Source organism: Telopea speciosissima, chromosome 4, assembly GCF_018873765.1.
Source record: "Telopea speciosissima isolate NSW1024214 ecotype Mountain lineage chromosome 4, Tspe_v1, whole genome shotgun sequence".
Taxonomy (NCBI): Eukaryota; Viridiplantae; Streptophyta; class Magnoliopsida; order Proteales; family Proteaceae; genus Telopea; species Telopea speciosissima.
Window position 1 is genome coordinate 28,278,812 of NC_057919.1, and position 25,630 is coordinate 28,304,441.

At 38.3% G+C, this 25,630-nt stretch overlaps 1 protein-coding gene across 1 annotated transcript in view; it reads right to left on the reverse strand.

Moving 5' to 3' along the window:
* Window positions 1–6,233: 6,233 nt before the first annotated feature.
* The window catches only part of LOC122657927 (EG45-like domain containing protein), a 28,177-nt gene continuing 8,780 nt past the window's right edge, over window positions 6,234–25,630 (reverse strand). The window contains exon 2 of the mRNA XM_043852726.1: window positions 6,234–6,525. Coding sequence (XP_043708661.1) covers window positions 6,248–6,525 — 278 coding nt within the window. The 3' untranslated portion in view covers window positions 6,234–6,247. The remainder of the gene's footprint in view (window positions 6,526–25,630) is intronic.

A 25,630-nucleotide genomic window follows, 5' to 3' on the forward strand; every position in this document is an offset into this window, starting at 1 on the left:
TCTGCCACCCTTGAACTTGCGGGGGCGTGTTAGAGATAAGGATAATATTTTATCCTTCCCAACTGATCCAGAAGAGCCCAACGGCTTAAAGGGTAAAGATACCACAACGCACAAGGCTTTATCCTCCCAATCTAATCCTAAACAACTCAACCGATTAGAGGAGAAGAGCATCACAGGAGTCATCCCATCGCACAAGGTTGTTGCAGTTGTAGAAGTGAAATCTAACTCCTCTAAGCTCAAGGATCATGGTGCAGTTGTAGAAGTGCAATCAAACTCCTCTAAGCTCAAGGATCATGACCAGATTCATTCAAACTATAAGTCCTACTGTACTTATCCACCTCATGAGATTAATCCTTGTAACCTCATCAAACCTATCTCTAATCATCTATATATAGAGAGGATAGATGAAGGCTAAGAATGCATAAGAAAATACAAAATCTGTGGACGTAGGTTTCCAGTGAAACCGAACCACATTAAAAACGTCTCTGTGTTCTTCTCTTTATCTCTTCTCTTTGCATCTAATTTCTCTAGTTTAAACATCGGGTATGCCAATGGAATTATAAGAGGGGGAATGGATGTCATGTAACAATTGATGAAGGGAAGTAACATGATCAGTCGTCCTTGTGTCAGGTGTCCAAGTAGAAGCACCATCCCCAAAATACAAGAAAAACAATTAGTACCTAAAGACTGGGAAACCAGCCTTGTCTTATCTTGGATACTTGACACAGGGGCGGCTGATCATGTTATTTCCCCGGGTCCCAGATAATATTTGGGAGTTAAAAAAAAAAAGTAGAAGCATGCACCATGAGCAGTGGAATTGAGGCAAAGAAAAGTACCTATGAGATTCGCAGCTGGTTGCACATTTACCTCATTGAGAATGCAAAGGAGCTGCTGATATTGTTCAGTAGAGAGGAATGTACTCTTAGACACCGTAGATGGAGTCGAACCGGAATCACGTGGCTAGGAGCGACGTGCAGTCCGATAATTAGGTGGATAACTGTTAAGCTTGTAACAAGTCTCACGATTATGTCCAAGGATGTGACAATAAACACAACGATAACATTGGTCACCTGACCTTGGATGAGTGGCAACATTAACAGAACCTTCTTGGGGGGCAGCTGTTGTTGGAGTGGCAAGCAAGGCAGATCCTTCATGTGATGTCGGCACTTGGAATAGACGTTGAGATTCGTCCTGAAGAACGAGAGAATAGGCACGACCCAAAGATGGCAAAGGATCCATGAGTAGGATCTGGCTGTGAATCGGCGCATAGGTATTGCTCAATCCCATATGGAATTGCAGCATATGCCGATTCTAATATTGTTCGGCAAAGATGCGATACTGACCACAGGTACAAGCGGGAAGAGGATTGTAAGTGGCTAACTCGTCCCAGGAACTTCAAATTGTTGTAATATTTTGCCACAAAATCAGAATGTTGTTGTGTGGTGGCAATGGCTCACTCAAGAGTGAAAATGCGTGGACCGTTAGAAGGAGAGAAACGATCATGCAAATCCTTCCACACGGCCAATGTCGAGTCGGCGTACAACACAGATGGCACCAAATTGTGATGGATTAATAAGTTAAGCAACCAAGAGAGAACCATATTGTTAACTCGGAGCCACGCATCATATGTAGCATCAGTAGAAGAAGGTATGGGAACAGTACCATCCACAAAACCCATCTTGTTCTTGGCTGTGAAAGCCATAATCATGGTTCTACGCCATGTTGTGTAATTATTGCCAGTCAAGGGGTTGGTCTCTTCAGAACTCATCTCTTCAGAAACGATAGGAAGAAGATGAAAAAGCTTGGAAAAGGAATAAAGAGAGCACAGAGAATAACGTCCCTAGCAAATTGATACCATGTAAAGTTTGAATTTGATATTCAAAACTCAATTGTATGAATCTATTGATAGTATAGGTATTTGTACAGAAGTATTGGAGAGATTCTCTCCTTTGTCTAGGTTGATTGGTTCCATGATTGATGGAAACAATCTTACCTTATCATATTTACACTATGGACATTTGAAGAAAGAAGGGAAGGTGATAAGGATGAGGTGTACAAGGAGATAACAATATAAATGTACATGTAACAGTTATGAATACTGGTGGTAACATTTTATCATTGTTAAATTTCATTCCCGTTTGACACCCATTTAGTAGTGCTTTGCAGGGCAGTTATCCGGTCATTCCAATCTTTCGTATGCGAGGCACCCAAATCCGTATCAGAAAGAAGGGCTCTGGCCCGGCAATGAGATTAATCACGCAGCTTTCACAGCTTAAGTGAGCCCCTGCATCAACCTTTTCATAATAAAAGGCTGCTGCCTCGGGGAAGGTTGACTTGGCTCAATTCAACTAGAGTGGAGGAGGAGATTCTGGTTGTGATGCCCTTCAGAGGTGGGTAAGGCTCGCAACCGAGACTGCTTTTGATATGCTATCCTGCAATGCAAGAGCTGACGTACCTTACCTTATCCGGACCATCGGTTACTAAGATGAACGGCTTAGATGAAAACAAATTGAACCGACTTACACAGCTGTTGAGGATTTGAATTCCCGTATGTATGAACCGAAGTTGGCTATAGCCGTACATCCAGCTGTATATTAAAAAAAAAAATTCGTTCATTGTCTTTCTTGCCGAATGTGAAAAATCCCAACTCTGGTTCCACTGAGCGAGAAGAGAGCACAGAGCACATTACACTCTTATTAGTAGTATTTATATATAGCTGATAAATGTAATAATCATTTCATGGAGTGTTTTTACTATTGCTAAAATATATACCTTCAGTGGTGATAACTTCTTACCCCCGCTAGATAGTAGCAGTTATATATATATAACCACCACTAAATGTAGCTGTGGCAAAAGTATACCACTCCCCTATGCCATTTGCTTAGAGAACCTTCTTCCATTTTTATATGACTAAATAAAAAAAAATGTTTGTAATTATGGTTTTTTTTTAATCTAACCATCTTTTCTTACTCAGAGTTGGAAAATGCACAGTAATATCTAGAGTACTGGTACGCATGTATGGATATACACGGGATGTGTACCAATACTAAAGGGATGTTTGATTTAATTAGACTTTGAAATTTGACATGTGACTAATCTAGACCATATCCTGTCTATCCAATGGTCATAATGAATATATCACCAGTTGTCCACATGTTACAATAGATTTCTTGTGGCATTTGAAAAATAACAGACATCAAAATTTGCATTGAATCCATTATGAACTAATATTTAATTGTTATAATCCTTGTTTGGAAGTCCTTAATTCTAACCATTCATTCTTATATAGTGTTAGCTTTGACCAAAAAGCTTTAAGTGGACACTATGTTGTCATTTCCAGCCTAATAAATAAATAAAGATAAAATTGCATGCACGCAGCCCCCCCCCCCCCTCGCGGTGTTTGAACCAATTACAAAACACCCCCCGTTGTTTTAACAATTTCATACCCATGAAGGTTGACGGTGTTAGTGAAGTGTTAGGTTTAAAATTTAAAAGACATTTTTACCCTTATTATATCTTGAAGTTAAATCATCAAATGGAAATACCATTTTTACCCTTTTTACATCCTCAAACCTAAAATCCCCAAAGCTTCTTCTTCTTCCTCCTACATTTTTGTCAAAAACCTAAAATCCCCAAATCTTCCTCCTCCTACTGCTACATTTTAGTCTGTTGTATCTTTTGAAAAAATTAATCTTGAACAATGCTGTTTGAGTCCCCTGCATCTATTGTTTTCTTCATTACTTCCATCACAATTAGCACATTTCTGATTCGAACTGGGTTTATGATTCACACTCTAGTTTGATTCAAGAAATATGGAAGGTTAAATTCTGGAGAGTGTTTCAGGAGATGTTGAATTCAAGAACGTAGAGTTTTCTTACCCATCGAGACCTGATAACGTAATCCTTCCAGACTTCAACCTTAAAGTTCCTACCGGAAAAAAACCGTAGCCTTAATCAGAGGAAGCGGGTCAGGAAAATCAACTGTTATTGCATTATTGGAAAGATTTTATGATCAAATTAATGGAGAAATTCTACTTGATGGAGTGGCCATTGATAAGCTTCAACTCAAATGGCTTCGGTCTCAAATAGGTTTAATATGCCAAGAACTAGCTCTCTTTGCAACCTCCATTAAAGAGAACATACTCTTCTGCAAAGAAGATGCCACCATGGACAAAGTTGTTGCAGCTGCCAAAGTTGCTAGTGCTCATAATTTCATATCTCAATTGCCTAAAGGCTACGATACCCAGGTAGGTGAGAGAGGGGTTCAGATGTCGGGAGGACAGAAACAAAGGACAGCAATAACTAGAGCAATAATCAAAGCACTTTGAATCCCTCTGTTAGACGAAGCAACAAGCGCATTGGACTCGGAATTAGAATGAATCGTTCAAGAAGCACTGGATAAGGCGGCGGTGGGGCGAATGACGACCGTGATTGCTCACCGACTCTCCACAATCCGAAATGCAGACGTAATCGTTGTGGTGAACAACGGACAGGTGATAAAGACCGGGTCATATCTTAAATTGCGTTTGTTGCACAAGTACTTTAACAATCGAAAGTGCAAAGGGATGGGGGCGGGTGGGGTTGTAGGAGGAGGAGGAAGAAGAAGAAGATTTGAGGATGTAAAAAGTGTAAATTGGTACTTATATTTTTTTAGTTCAAGATATAATAAGGGTAAAAATATGTTTTATATTTTAAAATTAGCACTTCACCGTCAGCCTTCATAGGTATGGATATAATTAGTTTCAATCGGGGGGTGTTCTATAATTGGTTCAAACACGAGGGGATGTATGTAATTTTTTTCGCTAAAGGGTCAATGTATTAACAAAAAAGAACAAAGAAAACAAAGGGCATAAACAAACTCGCCATTACAGAAATCTGTACCTGGGGGTGCATGTAATTTGCTCATAAATAAGTTGTATTTGAATAGACTATATGAAAGCATATGGAGCTTTGAAATCCAAGTAGATGATTTGGATAAGTGATAAATCTTACACGTTTTTACACGCTTAAGTATTAGTTGCCTGAAAAAGGCATGTATATATGGTAATTTATTTGGACAAAATTAGTCTTTATTAAGAAATTAAGAAACAACCTCACTCATATAACATGATATAAAAATAAACAAGGGAAAAAAAAAAAAAACAAAATGATGATTTCAACAAATATCTGTGTTGACGGTAGCTTACGCTCTTTCTAAAGAATATCACACTTTTTTTTTGCTAATGATGATGGTATTCCATCTGGAAAGGAATACAAAGTTTTTCCAAGAGGATAGTTGATGTTTTTATGAAACATCTTAGTTCCAATTTTACTACATCCAATCCTCTTGATCCTTATTTCATTGAGAGTCTCTTTGATCTTATCATTTCGGATGAGGACAACTTGTTCCTTACAGGCTACGTACAACCCTGCTCCCTTATGAAGATCGATGAGATTAAGACCACTGTATTAAGTATCGGTGATTTGAAAACACCGTGTCATGATGAAATTCTGTTTGTTTTTTTTTTTATTTTTTTATTCCCGAAGTGTTAGAATTTCCTTAAGAATGATGTTTGCTCTTTTGTTCATATCACACCCTCCTCCCTTTAACCCCTAAAAAACAGATAATACTGAGCATGTAGCAGATTTTTGGCCCATTAGCCTATGTACTGTAGCCTAAAAAATAATTATAAAAATTATGGCCAATGATGAACTTGGGCCTTGTTACCCACGTTCTGGTCGTCGCCCAATTTATGAATTGATTAATACTACCACATATACCATTAATGAAGCAGCTAACTGCAAAAACCATTTGCTCTTTCTACCAAAAGGAAAAAACAAACAAAAAAAACAGCAGCTAACTGCAAGAACAGTGCCACATATATGATTAAAAAATACAAATGCTTTTTTTTAACGTATCCCAATTTATGATCGTATCCCAATTTATGATTGATTGATAGTACCACAAATGCCATTAATAAAGGAGCTAAGGGCAAGAACAGTGCCACACATAAGATAAAAACATAAAAATAATAATAAAAAAAAAATTATTCTTTTATTGTAATTCGAAATATTACATTTCTTCCTTTATTAGTCGATAAAACATAATTAGCATAAGGAAGCCATGGAATATGCCATTTTTAACGTAGAGACCTTCGTATTTAGAAACATTATTATTATCTTCTCCGGCCAGAACAACCAACTTCAAACCCTGCAGTTGAGATGACAATGAGAGTACAGGCAGTTGTGCATTCATGCTTATTAATTAATTAATAATAATCGATGTAGATTTTGCCGGCATTGAGATCGGCAATGGTGGCAAAGGCTTCTTGAGACAAATCAATGGTTCCTTGGCAACCCGATGGACAATAATCGACGATCTTAACGGTTACGCTATTTCCATAGCAAGGTTGTAATACCCCTTGGTTTGTAGGGCCTGTGCATGTGACGGTGTAATATGTACCACATGCTGCTCCATTGTTCCAAACTACATCACTTGCTGCTGCGATCATAGTCCCTTCGTCTTCATACCCATAGCACGCTGAGGCTATCAAAATTAATTAAACACAAATTATTCATTTTGATCAGATCGATCAATAAAATGATATCAATAAGTGCACGCATAAAGGAAGTATATAATATAAGATGATCTTAATTAATTAATTAATTAATTAATTAGTGGGAACTTACGAACATAAGGTGCGGTGTAGTAAGTGGCAGTTCCACTTGCTGCTGAAGCAACCGAGGTTAGGGCTATCACCATAGCCATCTCCATTACAACACGAAGCTCCATTCCCATCTTTCTTTCTTATTAATTATAAGAAGATTGACTCAATTCTCTTAATTTTACTGTGACTACAAAATTAAGTAGAATTGAAGGATAAACTCTTCACTCTTGGCTTTCTTGCCTTAATTAAAGGGGGAGAGAGATTGCATGTCCTTTTATAGAGGAGCAAGAGGAGGACAACCCCTTTTAAACTAAAGTTTCAGGGAATCTTCATTTGAGGAGCCATTATATGCACATCTAATTCACTGAACCAAATGACTTCTAATTAGAAAAAAGGCACATCCTCTTATCTGTCCCAAATGACTTGACTTCTAACAAGACTTGCATTACACACACACAGAGAGAGAGAGAGAGAGAGAGAGAGAGAGAGAGAGAGAGAGAGGTCCCCCACCTTCTGTTCTTGTGTTTTAGTAATGACTGTTTGGGGGAGTTGGCTAGAATATGACCAGGTCTCAAGTGAACCTGGTCTCACATTCTGGTGGTCGAAGTCTTTAATTTGCTTGGTTTGCTTCTTATTTCTTTCTTCCCTTGCAGGGTTGGGGGAGAATGCGTGATTTGGGTTGGCAGCAGCATGATCCTTGAATACCAAAAGTATATTCCAGGGATAGATAAACCTGCAGAGTGGCACATACGAATCAAAGGGTTGAAATGATAAAAACATCGATCATATATGGATCCATATCCTCTACGGCGTGGGCGGCCTGTCCTGCCGTGCTGCGCAGACACAAGGCGGCGCATATTGATCACCTTACCCCTGCCGGAGCACCTTGTCCGAGCAGGGGTAAGGCGGTCATTGCATGCGGCCCTTTGTCTGCGTAGCACAGGTAGGACAGGACAGTGCGTCGTAGAAGATCTGTGTTGCATATATATATGGAGAGTTTCATACACCAATAGTTTCACGTCTTCCTATACTAAATGTGGAAGTTTCTATGGGTGTCATGGTCAAACCATGTGAATATGTTATTATGGATTAATTTGCTCCATTGTGACTAAGTGGTCACGGGTTTGATTTTGGAAACAGTCTGTCTACCAAAGCAGCATGGATAAGGCTGCATACATTATGACTCTTCCCAGACCTGCCACTATTTCTTGAAGCTCAAGGACCTTTCAATAACACAAGGGCACGATATTTATGGGCCATATAATTGAGAATGATAACCAAATTTGACCTATAAATTAGGACAATATTTTCCTCCACCCCTTGGTGAATATTCAGCCACCATCTTAGGATTTACAAGCCCCTATTAAGTTTTAGTATGTTCCCAAAATATCCTCCCAATACCCCCATCTGAACTCTCCTCGTGGTGGAAGGAAAACTCAATCCTATTACTTATTAACCAAGGAATTTCTCATATTTAATGGCTCAAGTGGTTAAATCATATTTCCATGTTGCAAAGCAAGGTGTCGATGTAAGAATCTATCCCACATTATTCGTGTAGGATACAATTTTTTCTTTGCTTGATTTCACAATTTGGATGTCATTTCTGAGAATGTCCATTGACACAGAATGCAAGGGTGAGTTTATTTGGTTAAATTCTAGGAACACAAATTTTATAGGATTCACTATTGGTGGCACGGGCCTAAACTCAAACAACAAGAAGTCTTTGGAATATCTAGATCTATTTAGTTATCATTATTAAGTTGGTTGTTTGGATGTGTTCGTTCGAAGAAAAGTTGGCTTTAGCGGTAGTATTTTTTGTCGTTAAAGGCCACAAAATCGTTTATTATATCATTTACCAACGGTTTTTCTCCTGTCGAAAACCTCCTCAAATTGGGTCACAGGCAATGAATTTTAGCGTATTAGCTACCACGTGTGTTTACTGATTTAGCGATGGTAATATTACCACCACTAAATAGTGTATATGTATTGATGGTAATTACCACCACTAAATGTGTTAGAAACTTGGGTAGAACTCATCCTCAAAAGCTAGCCATTTTGGAGAGGGTGCCCAAGTACCTATTAACCCACCCACATCCCCATTCATATCCGATGTGGGACTATTTTTCCTCCTACAGCATGGAACCCCAACAATCTTCCCCTCCATGCGGGAGCTACCGAAATTATCCCCATCTCCCCCTCCACACGGGGCCATTCCGAGATCACACCGGGTTCCCACGCCCTGGCTTTTCCCCAGGTTTGGCCCTGCCACACCCTAACCCTGCCACAACCTCGGCTCTGATACCACTTGTTAGGGACTTGGGTGGAACTCATCCTCAAAAGCTAACCATTAAGGAGAAGGTGCCCAAGTACCTATTAACCCATTCACATCCCCATTCATATCCGATGTGGGATTATTTTTTTCGCCTACCGCATGGAACCCCAACAGAATGTTCATGTTTTCTTAATATCCCAATGGTTAGGAGCTATTAGCAACAATTTATTTACCGTTATGAAAGGTAAAAAATCATTCACGGTAAATAAAACATTGCTATATGTATTTATTTAAAAAAAAAAAAAAACAGCCTCATCCCACCCTTCCCTAGCCTCGAACCCCCACTACCTCCCTTGACTCGTCCTGCCCCCACTCAACTCCCAAACCCCAGCCACCACCCCCCCCACACCCGCACCTATGCTCCACCCCTACCAGGAACCTTTATGTTGTGAAGTATAAATCATATGGGCAATGGCAACCTTAAATTTTCTTTTGATTGTCCATTTTTAATGGGAAAAGGTTCTCTGAGCTGTCGGGGTAGGTTATGCAAGCATCTCTCTGTCAATCTCTCTCCTCCTCACATGAAATGACCTCATTGCCCTCCTATATACGATACACTATTTTGTTGCACCTAATTGATGCGTTTCCCTGTGCCATTTTCTCAAGAGCCCTCTTCCATTTCTTATATAACTAAATGCAGAGAAAGTATTTGTAATTATGGTGTTTATAGTTTTTTTTTTTAATCTAAACCATCTATTCACACTCAAAGTTGGGAGAATGCACAGTAATGTCTTGAGTATTGGTACACATGCATGGACATACATGGGATGTGTGCCAACAAAAAAAAATAGGGTATTTGATTGAATTAGACATTGAAATTTGACATATGACTATTCTAGATAATGTCTTTTCTATCCAATGGTCAAAACAGACATATCATCTGTCCGTGTGAAAGAATAGATATACTTTGTGACATTGAAAGAAAATACTACACATATGTGACAATAATAATTCACTTAATTATCAAAATCCTTCTTTTGAAGGCGCTAATTTTGACCGTGCTATTGTACTCTTAGCTTGGACCCAAAAGCTTTTAACTTCCACTATGTTGTCATTTTCAACCTAATAAATAAATAGATCGTGTTTAACTAGACTATATGAAGGGATATGGAGCTAGCTTTGAAATACATGTAGATAATTGGATCAAGTGATAAATTCAACACATTTTTATGTGTTTAAGTATTAATTGCTTGAAAAAGGCATGTAATGCAATTTTTTTGGACAAAATTAGTCTTCATTCTTTTAGGATCTGAGACATCCAAATGGCAATAAAATAGTCGAACTTAAAAAGAAGGGTAAATTATGAAACACCCCCTGAAACCGGATCGAAACTCAGATCACCCCCTCTTATCTGAAAAAACTCAAAACACCCTCTGCTTCAGAGCTCTATATTACAGATTAGTCCCTCCCGTTAGTTTGACGTTGTTAACATCCTAACTCACCTGCAACTCCAATCTGAGAAGAAAGACAAGAAATTTCCAAGATTTCTTCAACCTTTGTACGTTCTTCTTCAACCTTCGTCTCTGACAGAGAAGGTTCTCGGCCAGAAAGTGGGAAGCATATCGGCCACCAGAGTAAGGAGAAGGTTCTTCTTGACCATTTGTCTGCAATTTCCTCATCTTTTTTGTTCCACATTATTACATAGTTCTCATAATTTTTGGGTTTTTTTTTGTCACAGGAACCAAAACCCTAAACTCTAGACACCTTCTCAGACGATTACAAGTAACCTTCAATAACAATAGGGTTTTTCTTATTACATATAAATCCTTTGTAATGCCCATATGTTCCATATGTTCTATACTCTGATTATACCAAATTAATTTGCAAAGCATTGTGTGAGAAAATATTGCCCTATTTGTTCCATTGTTACACCCTTGTTTTATTCATAGAATGGTTGTCATGAAGCAGTCATACATATTTTTTCTCCTAGCTAGATACTAGCTTATGAAAAGAATTCAGAATGCTGAATCAAATGGAAGGGTATTTCCTTGCTAGAATATGTCATCTCTGTCTTTGCCTCATTGAAACTTCTGTGCACCAATTCTTCTTTTGAAAGTCCTAAGATGCCACTACATGTGCACCATATGTACATCAGCTGTAGAATTTTACAAGAAGAAGAGAAAGAAAATAAATTAAGCCTTAACAAACCAAAATGAACTTAATTATGTATGGAAGCATCTCATCTATATTGACTTACAAACTTTTTTGTTGTTCAATATGCTGTTCTCTGCAACCTAAGATTTAATATGCTGTTCTCTGCAGCCTGAGATTTAATATAGCTGCACTTGTGGGGATCTATTTCCCTGTCCATAACCTCCACTTGATCACTTGGGATCCAGATATGAGGCCAGCTGATTGTAATTTCAGAGACCTCCATAATAGGTCTGAGGTGTATGTGTTATGGGTAATGGTTTTGTGATTAGGGCCTGCTATTATCTGTATGTGTTTTAGAGTTTCATAAATCTTCAGTGTTAATTTACAGTTGGTACTTGTGTAGATAAGAGGATGTAGGTTTCTGGGGAACTGTGGAGAGTAATGGAGTGATTTTCCACACTGCCTATCTTAAAGGTACCATACCATTTGCATCTTACCAAAATACTATGAATAGGTTATATCCATTAGTGTTTTTTAATATCATTTGATTATTGACCCTATTTTGTATTATACCATTGCAGGGTTGCCTTTCAAAGATACAACAAGCAATGGATTTGAGGATACCAGTATTTTACTATTTTAATGAGCAAACAACTGAGAAATGGATAGACCCAGAAAGATATGGGTATTTGGATGTAGTGTCTAATATTTACAATTCAGTGATCAGAGATGAGGCCCCTGTGGGGCATACAATATATCTTAGTGTGAGGTGTATATTACCCGATCAACCCCAAGATATAGAGGTTATAAGTGATGAGACTCTGATACAAGTAATGGGTTTGCATGCAAAAGCAGAGAGGATGTGTTTATTTATGCATGAATTACAAGTGTGAATTACAAGTGTCTGAGTCTGTGGTTGATGGGAATACAATTAATGGATTCCTTAGTGTCACCACCATGGCTGTATCCACCACCGTTGCCCTCACGATGTCTTTGCTGGTCTACCCCCCCCCCCCCTCTCTCTCTCTCTCTCTCTCTCTCTCTCTCTCTCTCTTTTGTGTAACTCAGTTGAGCGATCTGAGGTTGAGCTTGTTAATGGAGTCTCTGATCTAAGTTTTCGTTATCCGGCGAAACCAGAAATCCAAATTTTGAGCTGAGCTGATGACCTGTAATCGTATTTTTAGGGAATCTTCAAGTCTGCTTTGAGACATTTGCTTTGGTTTCTCAGATCTACTTGTCTCTTAGCCAATGAAATAAAAAAGTTGTTCTCGGAGCTAATTATCTGATAGTAAGTTTTAGAAGCAGTTGAAGGTCTGGTAAACCAAGTATCAATGTCGTAATCATTTCTTGAAGAGGTTCTAGGGCATGTTTTTTGGTTTATTCATTCCTTTAAGGACTGAAATGCCATTTCTCTTGTCTGCAAGTCCTGGTATGAGATTGAACGGTGATGCAAGCGTCGGATCTTCATTGGTAACTGTTATGCCGTGAGTCCGGGAATTACAATAAGACGGTTTCCTAGCTCCGATCTGTGTCATAAACCTCAATGACAAAGAGGGAAGGAGACGTTACCTCCAGGAGCTTCTACAACCGTTGGGCGACGAGTGCGCCAATGACCCGAAAGAAGAGGCAGGTGGAATTCAAGGAGGGAAAAGAACGAAAAAAACAATAAGAAGAAACTAAAAATATGAGGTATGTCGGTGGCCTGCATCTTTGCCTTGTCTCGTGCTTCGCATTGCTGGGTTGTTCTTCCCAAAGACCCATTGCAGGGAACAGTATAACTCTAAATCAATCAGTCAGAGATGGGCAAAGCATAGTTTCTTCGGTGGAACATTTGAATTGGGTTTTTTCAGTCACACCAATTCGGACAACAGATATATGGGGATTTGGCACAAGACAATCTCCGTTCAAACCGTTGTTTGGGTTGCAAACAGAGATGTTCCGATTACAGACGCATCTGGTGTTTTGAAGATCGATGGAGATGGGAATCTTGTCCTTCTAAATCGATCAGAAACTGTGGTGTGGTCCACGAATGCATCCAAGGTGGAGAACCCAGTTGCCCAGCTCTTGGATTCGGGGAATTTCATTATCAGGGATAAGGATTTGGGACTGGAGAGGAGGGAGACACTACAAGAGGTCGAGAGGCTGTGAAAGAGTGAGCATCAGAATCTTCTATATTTGTTTGATGAAGAAAAAAGCACATAGAAAGAATGAGGAGGCAGCAGTGGTTCTGGTGGTGCTGGCGGAAGAAGAGGAGGAAGAAACGCAGAGATGAAGAGGAGAAAAAGGGAGTTTGGGGGAAAAAGATGAAAGAGGGGTTATTGGAATGGAAAGGGTAAAATTGAAATTAAATTATATTAAAGGTAATTTGGGGTTTTAGAAAAATTGGACATGCCCACATCATCACTTAATGGCGTTTTTTAACAGTTAGGGTACGTACGTTTGATAGAATCTTTAAAAAGTAAGAAAAGGCATAATCATTTTTCAAACCTTGGGTATTGGGTTGATATTAAGGAAACTTAGAGGAGAGGGGGATGCTATTTCTCCTAAATTATATGTTAAATTTGGTGGTCATTCTCACTTGTATGGCCATCAGTAGCCCTTGTATTGTTTAATGGTCCTTGTTCTTCAAGCAAGTTAAAGATTTTCAAGCAATTGTTTAAACATTATATTAACACATGGGGAAATTAGTTTGGTGGTCATTCTCACTTATACGTATGGCCATCAGTAGCCCTTGTGTTTTTTGAATGGTCCCATTTTTTTTTTTTTTTTTTGGATAGGTAATATCAATTTATTGAAAAAGAAAGAAAACAATTGCAACTCAAAGGCAACTAATCTAATTAGCCTGAAGGGAAAGACCCCCAAGACTAAGAAAGCTCCTAGGACCACAAGGTCAATGTGGCTCACAAAGACCAAATCAAAAGCATCGAAAATTTAAGGAACAAACATTGGGATTAGATATCCAAGAGCATGCATCTTTCAATCCAGATTGGATGAACACCCCATTTTTGAGCTAGGTAGAGGTTCTTAGGGGATTTCTTATCCTTAGGAACAACAGCTCTACACTTGTCTTCTATATCCGTTTTGATATCCTATATGATGCAAGTCAATGTCTTTGTCTTGTTATGAAATAACCTGAAATTTCTCTCATTTCAAATGTGGGCAATTTTACCATTGAATGCCAGCTTGGCTATACATCCTATTGAGTCTCCTTTGAAAGTCTTCCCAATCCATTTTGCTTCCAATAGAATGTTCTTTGTTCTTCTAGCAAGTAATTAAAGATTTTCAAGTAATTTTATAAAACATTATATTAAGACATGGGAAAATTAGTTTGGTTTGAAATTTAATCCATAATTAGCTAAAGATTTGAGCAACACATTCACATGGTTTGAACCCCATAAAAACTTCAACATGATGACATGACACTGCTGTTGTATGAATCGCTGTATATGACGTTTTTATCATATCAACAACCCTTTGGAATTCAAGGTCCATGCCGTCAACTCGCATCACCCATTATTACTATAAGAAGCAGACCAAACAAAAGACCTTTGACTAGAATGTGATATGTTCACTCAAGACCTGGTCATATCGTACCAAATTAGAAGGTGAGAGCACTCTCTATAAATCAACTCTTGTCAGAAGTCAAGTCATTTGGAACAGAGAAAATGTGCTTTTCTTGTAAGAAGTCATTTGGTTCAGTGAAGAAGTGGAAATGACTCTTTATTTCTTATTGTAACTCGAAACATTACATTTCTTCTTTTATTAATCAATAAAACATAATTAGCAATAGGATTTAGGAAGCCATGGAATGTGCCAGTTTTGACATAGAGACCTTCTTATTCAGAAACATCATTATTATCTTCTCCGGCCAGAACAAGTAACTTCAAACCCCGCAGTTGAGAAGACAATGAGAGTACAACTAGTTATGCATTCTTGCTTACTAATTAATAATAATCGATGTAGATTTTGCCGGCATTGGCATTGAGATCGGCAATGGTGGCAAAGGCTTCTTGAGACAAATCAATGGTTCCTTGGCAACCGGATGGGCAATAATCGACAATCTTAACGGTTACGCTATTTCCATAGCAAGGTTGTAATACCCCTTGATTTGTAGGGCCTGTGCATGTGACGGTGTAATATGTACCACATGCTGCTCCATTGTTCCAAACTACATCACTTGCTGCTGCGATCATAGTCCCTTCGTCTTCATACCCATAGCACCATTAGCATGCTGAGACTATCAAAATTAATTAAACACAAATTATTTATTTTGATCAGATCGATCAATAAGTGCGCGCATAAAGGAAGTATATAATATAAGATGATCTTAATTAATTAATTAATTAGTGAAAACTTACGAACATAAGGTGCGGTGTAGTAAGTGGCAGTTCCACTTGCTGCTGAAGCAACCGAGGTTAGGGCTATCACCATAGCCATCACCATTACAACACGAAGCTCCATTCCCATCTTTCTTATTAATTATAAGAAGATTGACTCAAATCTCTTAATTTTACTGTGACTACAAAAGTAAGTAGAATTGAAGGATAATCTCTTCTCTTGGCTTTCTTGCTTTAATTAAAGAGTGAGAGAGATTGCATGTCCTTTTATAGGGGAGTAAACAAAAGGAGGACAACCCCTTTTAAATTAAATTTTCGTGGAATCTTCATTTGAGGAGCCATTATTTGCACATCTAATTCACTGAACCAAATGACTTCTAATTAGAAGAAAGGCACATCTTATCTATCCCAAATGGCTTGACTTCTAACAAGACTTGCATTAGAGAGAGATCCCCCCCACCTTCTAATTTGGCTACGATATGACCAGGTCTCGAGTGAACATATATTTCACATTCTGGTCAAAGGTCTTTTGTTTGGTTTGCTTCTTATAATAATGCGTGATGTGAGTTGGCGGCCTGGACCTCGAATCCCAAATGTATATCGGAGGGACAAACAGTTTCATGCCACATCCAAAGGGTTGATATGACAAAAACATCATCATATAGAGAGTGTCATACAACAGCAGTTTCAGGTCCTCATGTTGAAGTTTCTATGAGGTTCAAACCATGTGAATGTGTTGTTACTCATATCTTTAGCAACCTTATGGATTAAATTTCAAACTAAACTAGTTTCCCCATGTGTTAATACAATGTTTTATAAAATTGCTTGAAATTCTCTTTACCTTGCTTGAAGAACAAGGATCATTTAAAAAAACAAAAATAAGGGCTGATGATGGCCATACAAGTGAAAATGACCAATAAAAATTTAACATATAAATTTATTATCCAAGGACATTTTCATATACAATGGTTACAGTGACTAAATCATCTATCCATGTCGCAAAACAAGGTGTTGATGTGAGAATATCTCCCACATTGTTCATGTAATATACATTTTTTCCTTTGCTCCATTTCACTCTTTGGATGTCAAAATGCCCATTGAGTCCATTACCCCCCTATGAACACAGAATGCAAGAGTGAGGTTATTTGGTTATTCTAAGAAAATGAATTCTAAGGGTGTGTTTGGTTACGTAATTCTGTTGGAGCCTGCATTGATTCTGGATGGTTATCCACAGAGTTACCATTTGTGGATTCGTTATTCTGGAAAATAAACCATTTGATTATCATGATTCTATGATGTGAATCTTCCTAAAAAACTGTTTGGTTACCCTAAGTATGTCAGTTGGATTCATCCTGAATCTGTCTAAAAAACTATTTGGTTACCCTGAGTTTGTTAGTTGATTAAATATTAGTTTTTTTAATTAAATATTTTTTTAAAATTAAATATTAGATTTTTTACATTAAATATTAGTTTTTTAATTAAACGTTAGTTTTTATATTAAAATTTTTTTAATTAAATATTAGTTTTTTAATTAAATATTAATTTGTATTTAATTGAATATTAGTTTTTTATTTAATTGATTATTAGTACGTGTTTTATTTAAAAAATATAAGCATAATATTTAACAAAAAAAATGGTATTTTATTTAATAAAATATAAGGTTCTATTTTGTTAACTATTAGTGCTTTATTTAATTAAATAGTAGTGTTTTATTTTAAGTAAATATTAGTGTTTATTTTTTAATAAAATATTAATTGTTAAAAATGTTTCTTCCAAGTTGAATCATGATATTTAAATGTCCTATGGAATTAGGTGGTCCATATGTGAGTTCATCTCTTAAGGTGAACTTAGGAATGAAGCAACTTTAGTACAAAAAGTAGAATCACGTGGTTCTCTTAATTTTGTGGAATTACACAACCAAATAATTTTAATAATTGAGAATCATGATACCACAAAATTACCATATGTGGATTTACGCAACCAAACACAATTCATTATTGGTGGCACGGGCCTTAACTCTTTTTTCGTTTCTTCTAAAGGTTAGCAATGTTTTAAATTGGATAAAAGAAAGAGTACAAGTGTTTAACGTCCAAGCATACCCAGACAAATACAAAACGAAAATAAAAGATTGAAAAATTCTACACCCAAGAACAAATTAATGATCAATTATCATCTCACCTCGGAACAAATCCTGGGCCTATGAATGAGTAAGCGGAATCTCGATCTCCCCACAGAGTCCTCCCATAAGGCAGCTATAACAGAAGGAGGAAAGTTCAAGAAAAAAAAAAAGGAGTAGATTCACCCATTTTTTCTGCAAGACTTTGCTAAGAAATCCGCTACGGGGTTCTCTTCTCTAAAATAGTGAGATATTTTCCAAGTCATATGATCCATATAGGATTCCAGCGCCACCCACTCTTGCATTACAAAGCATGGAATCAACCTAGATTGGAAAGCACATGTAACTGCCGCCGAGTCACATTCGATCCACAATTTTGTAATCCCCAACTCTCTAGGCCTCTTCAGCCCTTGTATAACAACCTCAAATTCCACTACATAACTGGTTTAATACCAAGAAAGAAGTTGTAGGCCGAGATGATGGAGCATGAATCATTTCTTAGGATGCCACCTGCCCCAGCACACTCCTAAACTCAAATAACAAGAAGTCTTTGGAATGTCTAGATCTATTTAGCTATCATTATTAAGTTGGTTGTCTAGATGTGTATGTGCTCTGAGAAAAGTTGGCGTTAGTGTATCGCGCACCATTAAAGGCCACAACACTGGTACCAATAGTTTTTCTCCTCGTCGGAAATCTACCACAAATTGTGCAGCAGCTAATGAATTTTGGTGATATAAGCTACCAGTTGTGTTTGCCAATTTAGCAACGGTAATATTACCAACATTAAATAGTTTACATTTAGTTATGGTAATTACTATCACTAAATGTTCATATTTTTTTAATAAACCCAACTGTTTAAGAGCTATTAGCAACAATTAACTTACCGCCATAACACGTAAATTAATCATGGGTGGTAAATAAATTGTCCACTACCCGGCACACTTTGCCCTCCCCTACAAAATCCCATGAGCTTTCCCTTGTCACCCCTCTTCCCTCCCCGACCTCCCTGTAATCCCTACAAATTTCCTACATCTCTTGCCCTTGCCCCTCCTGTAACAACTCCAAACAATCCCTACAAGGAAACCCACCCGTGACAACCACCTAGAACCCCCCCCCCCCCCCAATCATCACACATATCCCCCATTTGCGACAATCACCTGCAACCCTTGTGAACCCAGTCACATACACCCCCCCTTTGAGGATGGTAGATTATTAATTTGGGGGAGTGTGACCCCCACGAATGGGAGCATGCGTTGAAACATCATGGGGGTGGGATTTCCATCTTTTATGGGGTGGGGTAGCCATTCTCCCCCCCCCCCCATGTGCCTGGGCATAGGTGCTATAGTCCCCCACAAACTCATTTTTTCCCTATTAAAAAGGAAATGGTTGGGCATGCTGTCCACTCCAGATAAGCTGGCGTCCTTATCCAATGGGAGGGTTGGGATGGGAGAACTAGGGTCGTCCTCTCCCATACGGAGGGGAGAGAGATAGACACAATGTGGGCATTCAGATGGTGTGCCCACCCTTTTCCTTAATTTTTAAACTCTTCTTACAAGATGCAATAAACTTACTTTAATTCACCCCAGATATAGTCTGTCTTGCAGAGCCTACAGTTGGGGTGGAAAAGTTTCCGACTTTAATGTTTAATAGATTGGGATACGCAGCTGACATAATTCACAATGTGCATGTGGAGAAAGTTCCAAATATTTGGGTGCTGTGGAAAGCTTCTCTTCGTCACCCAGTGGTTCTTTTCTCTTCGGAGCAACATGTATCGGTTGTGGTGTAATGGGGATGTAAGAAAGTGGTAACATATTTTATCTATGTGAGTTGTTTTCGTGCGAAAAGGAAACTTCTATGGTCTGATTTGGGGGGTGTTGGCTCGTTGAGTTTGCCCTGGACTATTATTGGTGATTTCAATGCCACATAACAGTCACACAAAAAAAGGGGACCAGGTAGATTCAATTTGGGGTCGGGGCGGATTTTCAAGCCATGATTGATGCATGTGAGTTGATTTCTGTTCCTACTCAGGGAAAGAAATTTACTTGGACAAATAACAAGCGCAGAGGTAATGTGGTAGCTATCTTAGATCGTAGATTTTGCAACGAAAGATGGTTGAACTTTTTCCAAGATTGTTCTCAGTATGTTCTCTTACGCTCTTGCTCGGATCATGCTCCCATTGTGGTGTCTTCTACGGCAATCCCTAAACCGGTAAACAGCCCTTTTTGCTTCCATCATTTTTGGAGTGATCATTTGGATTTTTGTGTGAGTCGTGAAGAATTCATGGGATGGGGATGTGCGGGGAAATCCAATTTCATGTTTATTTCAGAAGTTTAAGAGATTGAAGCCAATTCTGAGAGCTGGGACAAAGCTAGCTTTTCCTAATTTTGATCTCGAGGTTGAGGCTGCTAAGGCGGAATTGGATGCCGTTCAAGGTGATATTGTGAGGAAGGGATTAAATGATGATTTATTTGCCAAGGAGACAGATGCTAAGACTCGCTATCTTAAGGCGATGGATCACCATGAGCGGCTATGGGCGGAGAAAGCCAGAGTAAAATGGTTGAATCAAGGGGACAGGAACTCAAAGTTTTTTCATCTATCTGTCAAGATTAGACGGGCTAAGAATCAGATTCGTTCCTTATTGACAGAAGATGGGTCAGTTATTTTTGATCATCGGCTCTTAGGTTCTTTTGTTTCAGGATTCTATGAAAATTTTCATAAGTCAGTGCCTACAACCGACCACTGGGAGCTCTTGGATGTTTTACCAAAGGTAATTAATCCTGTTGATTGCTTGAAGTTAGAAGCTATCCCCTCTTTTGATGAAATAAAAAATGTTGTTTGAGAGCTTGATCCAGAAAGTTCCCTAGGGCCTGATGGTTTTCCTGGTGCTTTTTTTCGTCAGAGCTGGGAAGTTGTTGTTGGTGATTTCTATAAGGTTATTCACTATTTTTTTCTCTTCTGGTTCCATGCCAAAAGGATTAAACAATAGTTTTATTACCCTGATTGCTAAGGTCGAGGGAGCTCAGTCTCTGGATAAGTTTCGCCCTATCTGCATGGCAAACTTTTTTGTAAGATTGTTTTCAAGGTTTTGGCTTCTAGATTATCTCTCTTGCTGCCCAAGCTGGTGTCAGAGGAGCAGGGGGCTTTCTAGAAGGGGAAAATAATCTCTGAAAAATATTGGTTTGGCCTCAGAGCTGGCAAACTTGTTGTATGCTTCAGTGAGAGGGGGAGGAATGGGAATTAAATTGGATCTGCAGAAGGCTTATGACACCTTATCTTGGAAATTTTTATTTGCTGTTCTTCAGAAGTTTGGTTTCCCAGACAAATGTATTGGTTGGGTGCAGCAAATTCTTGCTTCTACGAGGATCTTTGTTTTGCTCAATGGTGGTGTTGGGTTTTTTGGCGCGGAGAGAGGGCTTCGCCAAGGATACCCCATCACCCCTATGCTCTTTATTATTGACGAGGAGGTTCTTTGCAGAGGTCTTAAACAGTTGTTGGAGGGTGGGAAGTTGAAATCTCTCTCTGGTCTGAGGGGTGTGAGGATTCCTTGTCACCTTATATCTTTATTTTTATGAACGCCTCTTCAGGTATTTCAGAAACCTTCAGTCTTTTTTATTGAAGTATCAGGCTTTTTCTAGGTAGAAAATTAACCTTGAAAAGAGTAAATTATTTTTTTTGGGAAAGTGGCTCCTCATAGAACAAGGCTCATCTCGGATGAACTTGGTGTTCCTGTTTGTTCCATACCTACTCGTTATCTTGGGATGGAAATCTTTAAAGGTAGGGTCAGAAAGGATTATATGAACCCTCTGATGGACAAGATCAAATCTAGACTTCAAGGGTGGCGTGGAAGACTTATGTCTATGGCGGGAAGAGTAGAGTTGGTTCGATCTGTGATATCAGGTATGCCCTTGCATAATTTCTCTATTTATTGGTGGCCAGATTCGATTATTAAAATTGTGGAGAGGTGGGTGCATAATTTCTTATGGACGGGTGATATGAATACTGTGAAGAAAATTATAGTGAAAATAGGAGGATGTGTGTAAACCAAAAGTAGAAGGAGGCCTGGGCATTCGTCGGTTGAGGGAGATGAATAGTGCCTGTTTGAGCAAGCTGGTCTAGCAAATAAAACATGGTAATTTAGCTATGAGCTCATTCCTTCGGGCTCGTTTTATTAATAAAGATGGTTCTCTCAAACCTGGTTATAGGTCCTCTTCGGTGGGGAAAGGCATTAAAAAATTTTGGGAGTTTGTCCAAGCCAATGAGAGATGATTAGTTGGGAATAGAGAGAAAATTCTTTTCTGCCAGGATAGGTGTTTGGGTGACTCTTCTATGGTGGATCTAGCCCCCATAGATTCTGATTCCTTTGAGGGTTGCTCTTTGAAAGTATCAGATTTTATTTTGGAAGGCCACTGGAGTTTTCTAGATGTTTCTTCCGTTTTCTTGAGGGATTTTATGGAGAAGGCAAGTATGTTGCAAATTCCAGATTCTCAAGTCGTGGATGCTTGCAGCTGGTCCCTCTCTTCCCTAGGTGCTTTTACCATGAGTTCGGCTCAGGAAGGTCTATGGAAATCAAATCCTAAGGTTGGTTGGGTTAATTTGATTTGGGGTTTTCATCTTCTCCCTCGCCAGTCTATTTTTGGGTGGAAGTTGCTTCATGAAAAACTGGCTTGTGATGACAAAGTTAAAGGAAAAGGGGTCTGCCTTCCATCGAGATGTGAACTATGTCACCTTCATGAAGAGAGCTTGCATCATCTTTTTATTGCCTGTCGTTTCACCTAGTAGTTGTGATTTTGTTTTCTTCAAGTTTTGGGGGTTACAATTCCTATGCAAGCTGAAAATTTTCTGCAGTCGGGCAAATGGTGGTTGCATAAAGCTCGCCTCTTTGGCTTAAAGGGTGCTTGGTTGTCGGGTTTCATATTAATTCCTTATTTTGTTTGCCTGGAAAGAAATTTGAGAAGATTCAATGGAGTTCTGAGAAGCCCAGTACAAGTTTACTCTTTGATTTTGAGAGAGTTGCGGTCTTTGGCACCGGGTTTCAAAGGGCGGGTGACATCTGTTGTGGATTTGATGTGCTCCAGGAGGTTAAATATTTCCTATCCTTAGGTAAGCCCCAAAATTTTGCGAGAGGTCTTTTGGTGATCTCCTCAACTGGGGTGGGTTAAAATTAATATTGATGGGTGTTCGCTGCTCAACCCAGGTAAGGCGGGTGCAAGGGGTATTCTTAGAAATTCTAATGCTCAGGTGGTCTCTTCTTTTTGCAAGTTCCTTGTGATTAATAAAAATTTTGTGGCCGAGTTTAATGCTCTAATATGTGGTTTGGGGCAAGCTAAGGAGCTTCATCTCTCTAAATTCTGGGTTGAATGTGATTAGGTGGCAGTAGTGATCATGGTTTCAAAGTCCATGGTGCCATGGTTTGTTTGGCAACAATGGATGGCTCTCCAATCCTTCCTAGCATGTTCAGTTTGGAAGATTACTCATTGCTTTCGAGAGGCAAATCTTGTGGCTAACTTCCTTGCTAAATCAGCAGCAAGGTTTGAACTCTCATCTCCAATTCAATCTTGGCCTAGTTCAGTGGAAGAGAAACTCAAATTGGATGCACAAGGACGTCCAAGATTTAGGTCCTTTTAACTTTTTGGTGCAACAATTGTTTTTTTTTTTTTTTTTTTTTCTTCCTTTTGTGTGGCTGCTAGTGGTTCCCCTGTTTCTATCATTGGTGGGGGTTTCCTTCTAGTGGTTTTGTTTTTGTTTCTAGTTATTTCAGGCCTTTTGTATCATTTTTTTCGTCTTAATATACACAACCTTTTAGCAAAAAAAAAGTGTGATATTCTTTAGAAATAGAGTAAGCTACCATCATCACATGCACATTTGATCATCACTTTTTTTCTAGTTTATTTTTCGTTTCATGTTATGTGGGTAGGGTTGTTTCTTTTTAAGTTTGACTGTTTTATTGCCATTTGGATGTCTCAGGGTCCATGAAAGAATAAAGACTAATTTGTCCAAATAAATTGCATCACATGCTTTTTTCAAGCAATTAATACTTAAACGCAGAAAAATGGGTAGGATTTGTCACTTGATCCAATTATCTACGTGTATTTTAAAGCTCCATACTTAGTCTAGTGAAACACAATCTATTTATTTATTAGGTTGAAAATGACAATATAGTGGAAGTTAAAAGCTTTTGGGTCCAAGCTAGAATTCAATAGAATGGTAAAAATTGGCGCCTTCAAAAGATGGATTATGATAATTAAGTGAATTATTATCGTCACATATGTGTAGTGTTTTTTTCAAATGTCACAAAGTATATCTATTCTATCATGTGGACTGATGATATGTCTATTTTGACCAGTGGATAGAAAGGATATTTTCTAGAATAGTAATATGTCAAATTTTAATGTCTAATTCAATCAAATATCCTATTTTTTGTTGGCACACATCCCATATATGTCCATGCATGTGTACCAATACTCTAGACATTACTGTGCATTTTCCCAACTCTAAGTGGGAATAGATGGTTTAGATTAAAAAAAAACACTATAAACACCATAATTACAAATAGGTTTTCTACATTTTTTTTTTTTTTTTTGTGAAAATAGTTTCCCTACATTTAGTTATATAAAAAATGGAAAAGGGTCTTGAGAAAATGGCGTAGGGAAGCGCATCAATTAGGTGCAACAAAATAGTGTATCGTATATAGGAGGGCAGTGAGGTCATTTCATGTGAGGAGGAGAGAGATTGACAGAGAGATGCTTGCATAAACTACCCCAACAGCTCAAAGAACCTTTTCCCATTAAAAAAAGGACAGTCAAAAGAAAATTTAAGGGAGCCATTGCTCATAAGATTTATACTTCACAACATAAAGGTTCCTGGTAGGGGTGGAGCATAGGTGCGGGTGTGGGGTGTGGTGGTGGCAGGGGTTTGGGAGCTGGGTGAAGGTGGGACGAGTCAAGAGACCTAGTGGGGGTTCGAGGCTAAGGAGGGGTGGGGGTGAGGCTGTTTTTTTTTAAAATAAAATAAATACATATAGCAACGTTTTATTTACCGTCGATGATTATTTTACCTTTTGTAGTGGTAAATAAACTATTGCTAATATCTCCTAACCTATTGGGATATTAAGAAAATATGAATATTTAGTGGCGGTAATTATCATCATTAAATGTAAACTATTTAGTGGTACACTAAATCAGTAATTACACGCGGTAGCTAATATTGCTAAAATTGATTGCCTATGACACAATTAGAGGAGATTTCGACAGGAGAAAAACCGTTGGTAAATGATATAATAAACGATTTTGTGGCCTTTAACGATAATAAATTCTACCGCTAAAGCCAACTTTTCTTGTAACGATCGAACACATCCAAACAACCAACTTAATAATGATAAATAAATTGATCTAGATATTCCAAAGACTTCTTGTTGTTTGAGTTTAGGCCCGTACCACCAATAGTGAATCCTATAAAATTTGTGTTCCTAGAATTTAACCAAATAAACTCACCCTTGTATTCTGTGTCAATGGGCATTCTGAGAAATGACATCCAAATTGTGAAATCAAGCAAAGAAAAAGTGTATCCTACACGAATAATGTGGGATGTATTCTCACGTCGACACCTTGTTTTGCAACATGAAAATATGATTTAATCACTCAAGCCATTGGATATGAGAAAATCCTTGGTTAATAAGTAATAGGATTGAGTTTTCCTTTCACCACGAGGAGGGTTTAGATGGAGGTTATTGGGAGGATATTTTGGGAACATACTAAAACCTAATAGGGGCTTAAATCCTAAGATGGTGGCTGAATATTCACCCAGTGGTGGAAGAAAACATTGTCCTAAAAGTTATAGGTCAAACTTGGTTATCATTCTCAATTAAATGGCTCATAAATAGCGCGCCCTTGTGTTTTTGAAAGGTCATTGTGCTTCAAGAAATAATGGTGGGTCTGGGGAGGGTCATAATGTACGCAGCCTTATCCATGCTGCTTTGACAGAGAGACTGTTTCCAAAGTCAAACTTGTGACTACTTGGTCACAATGGAGGAATTAATCTTACCATTGCATCAAGAAAATTATACATTTTTAAAACAATATATTAACTGTACAGCCTCAGACCTCACA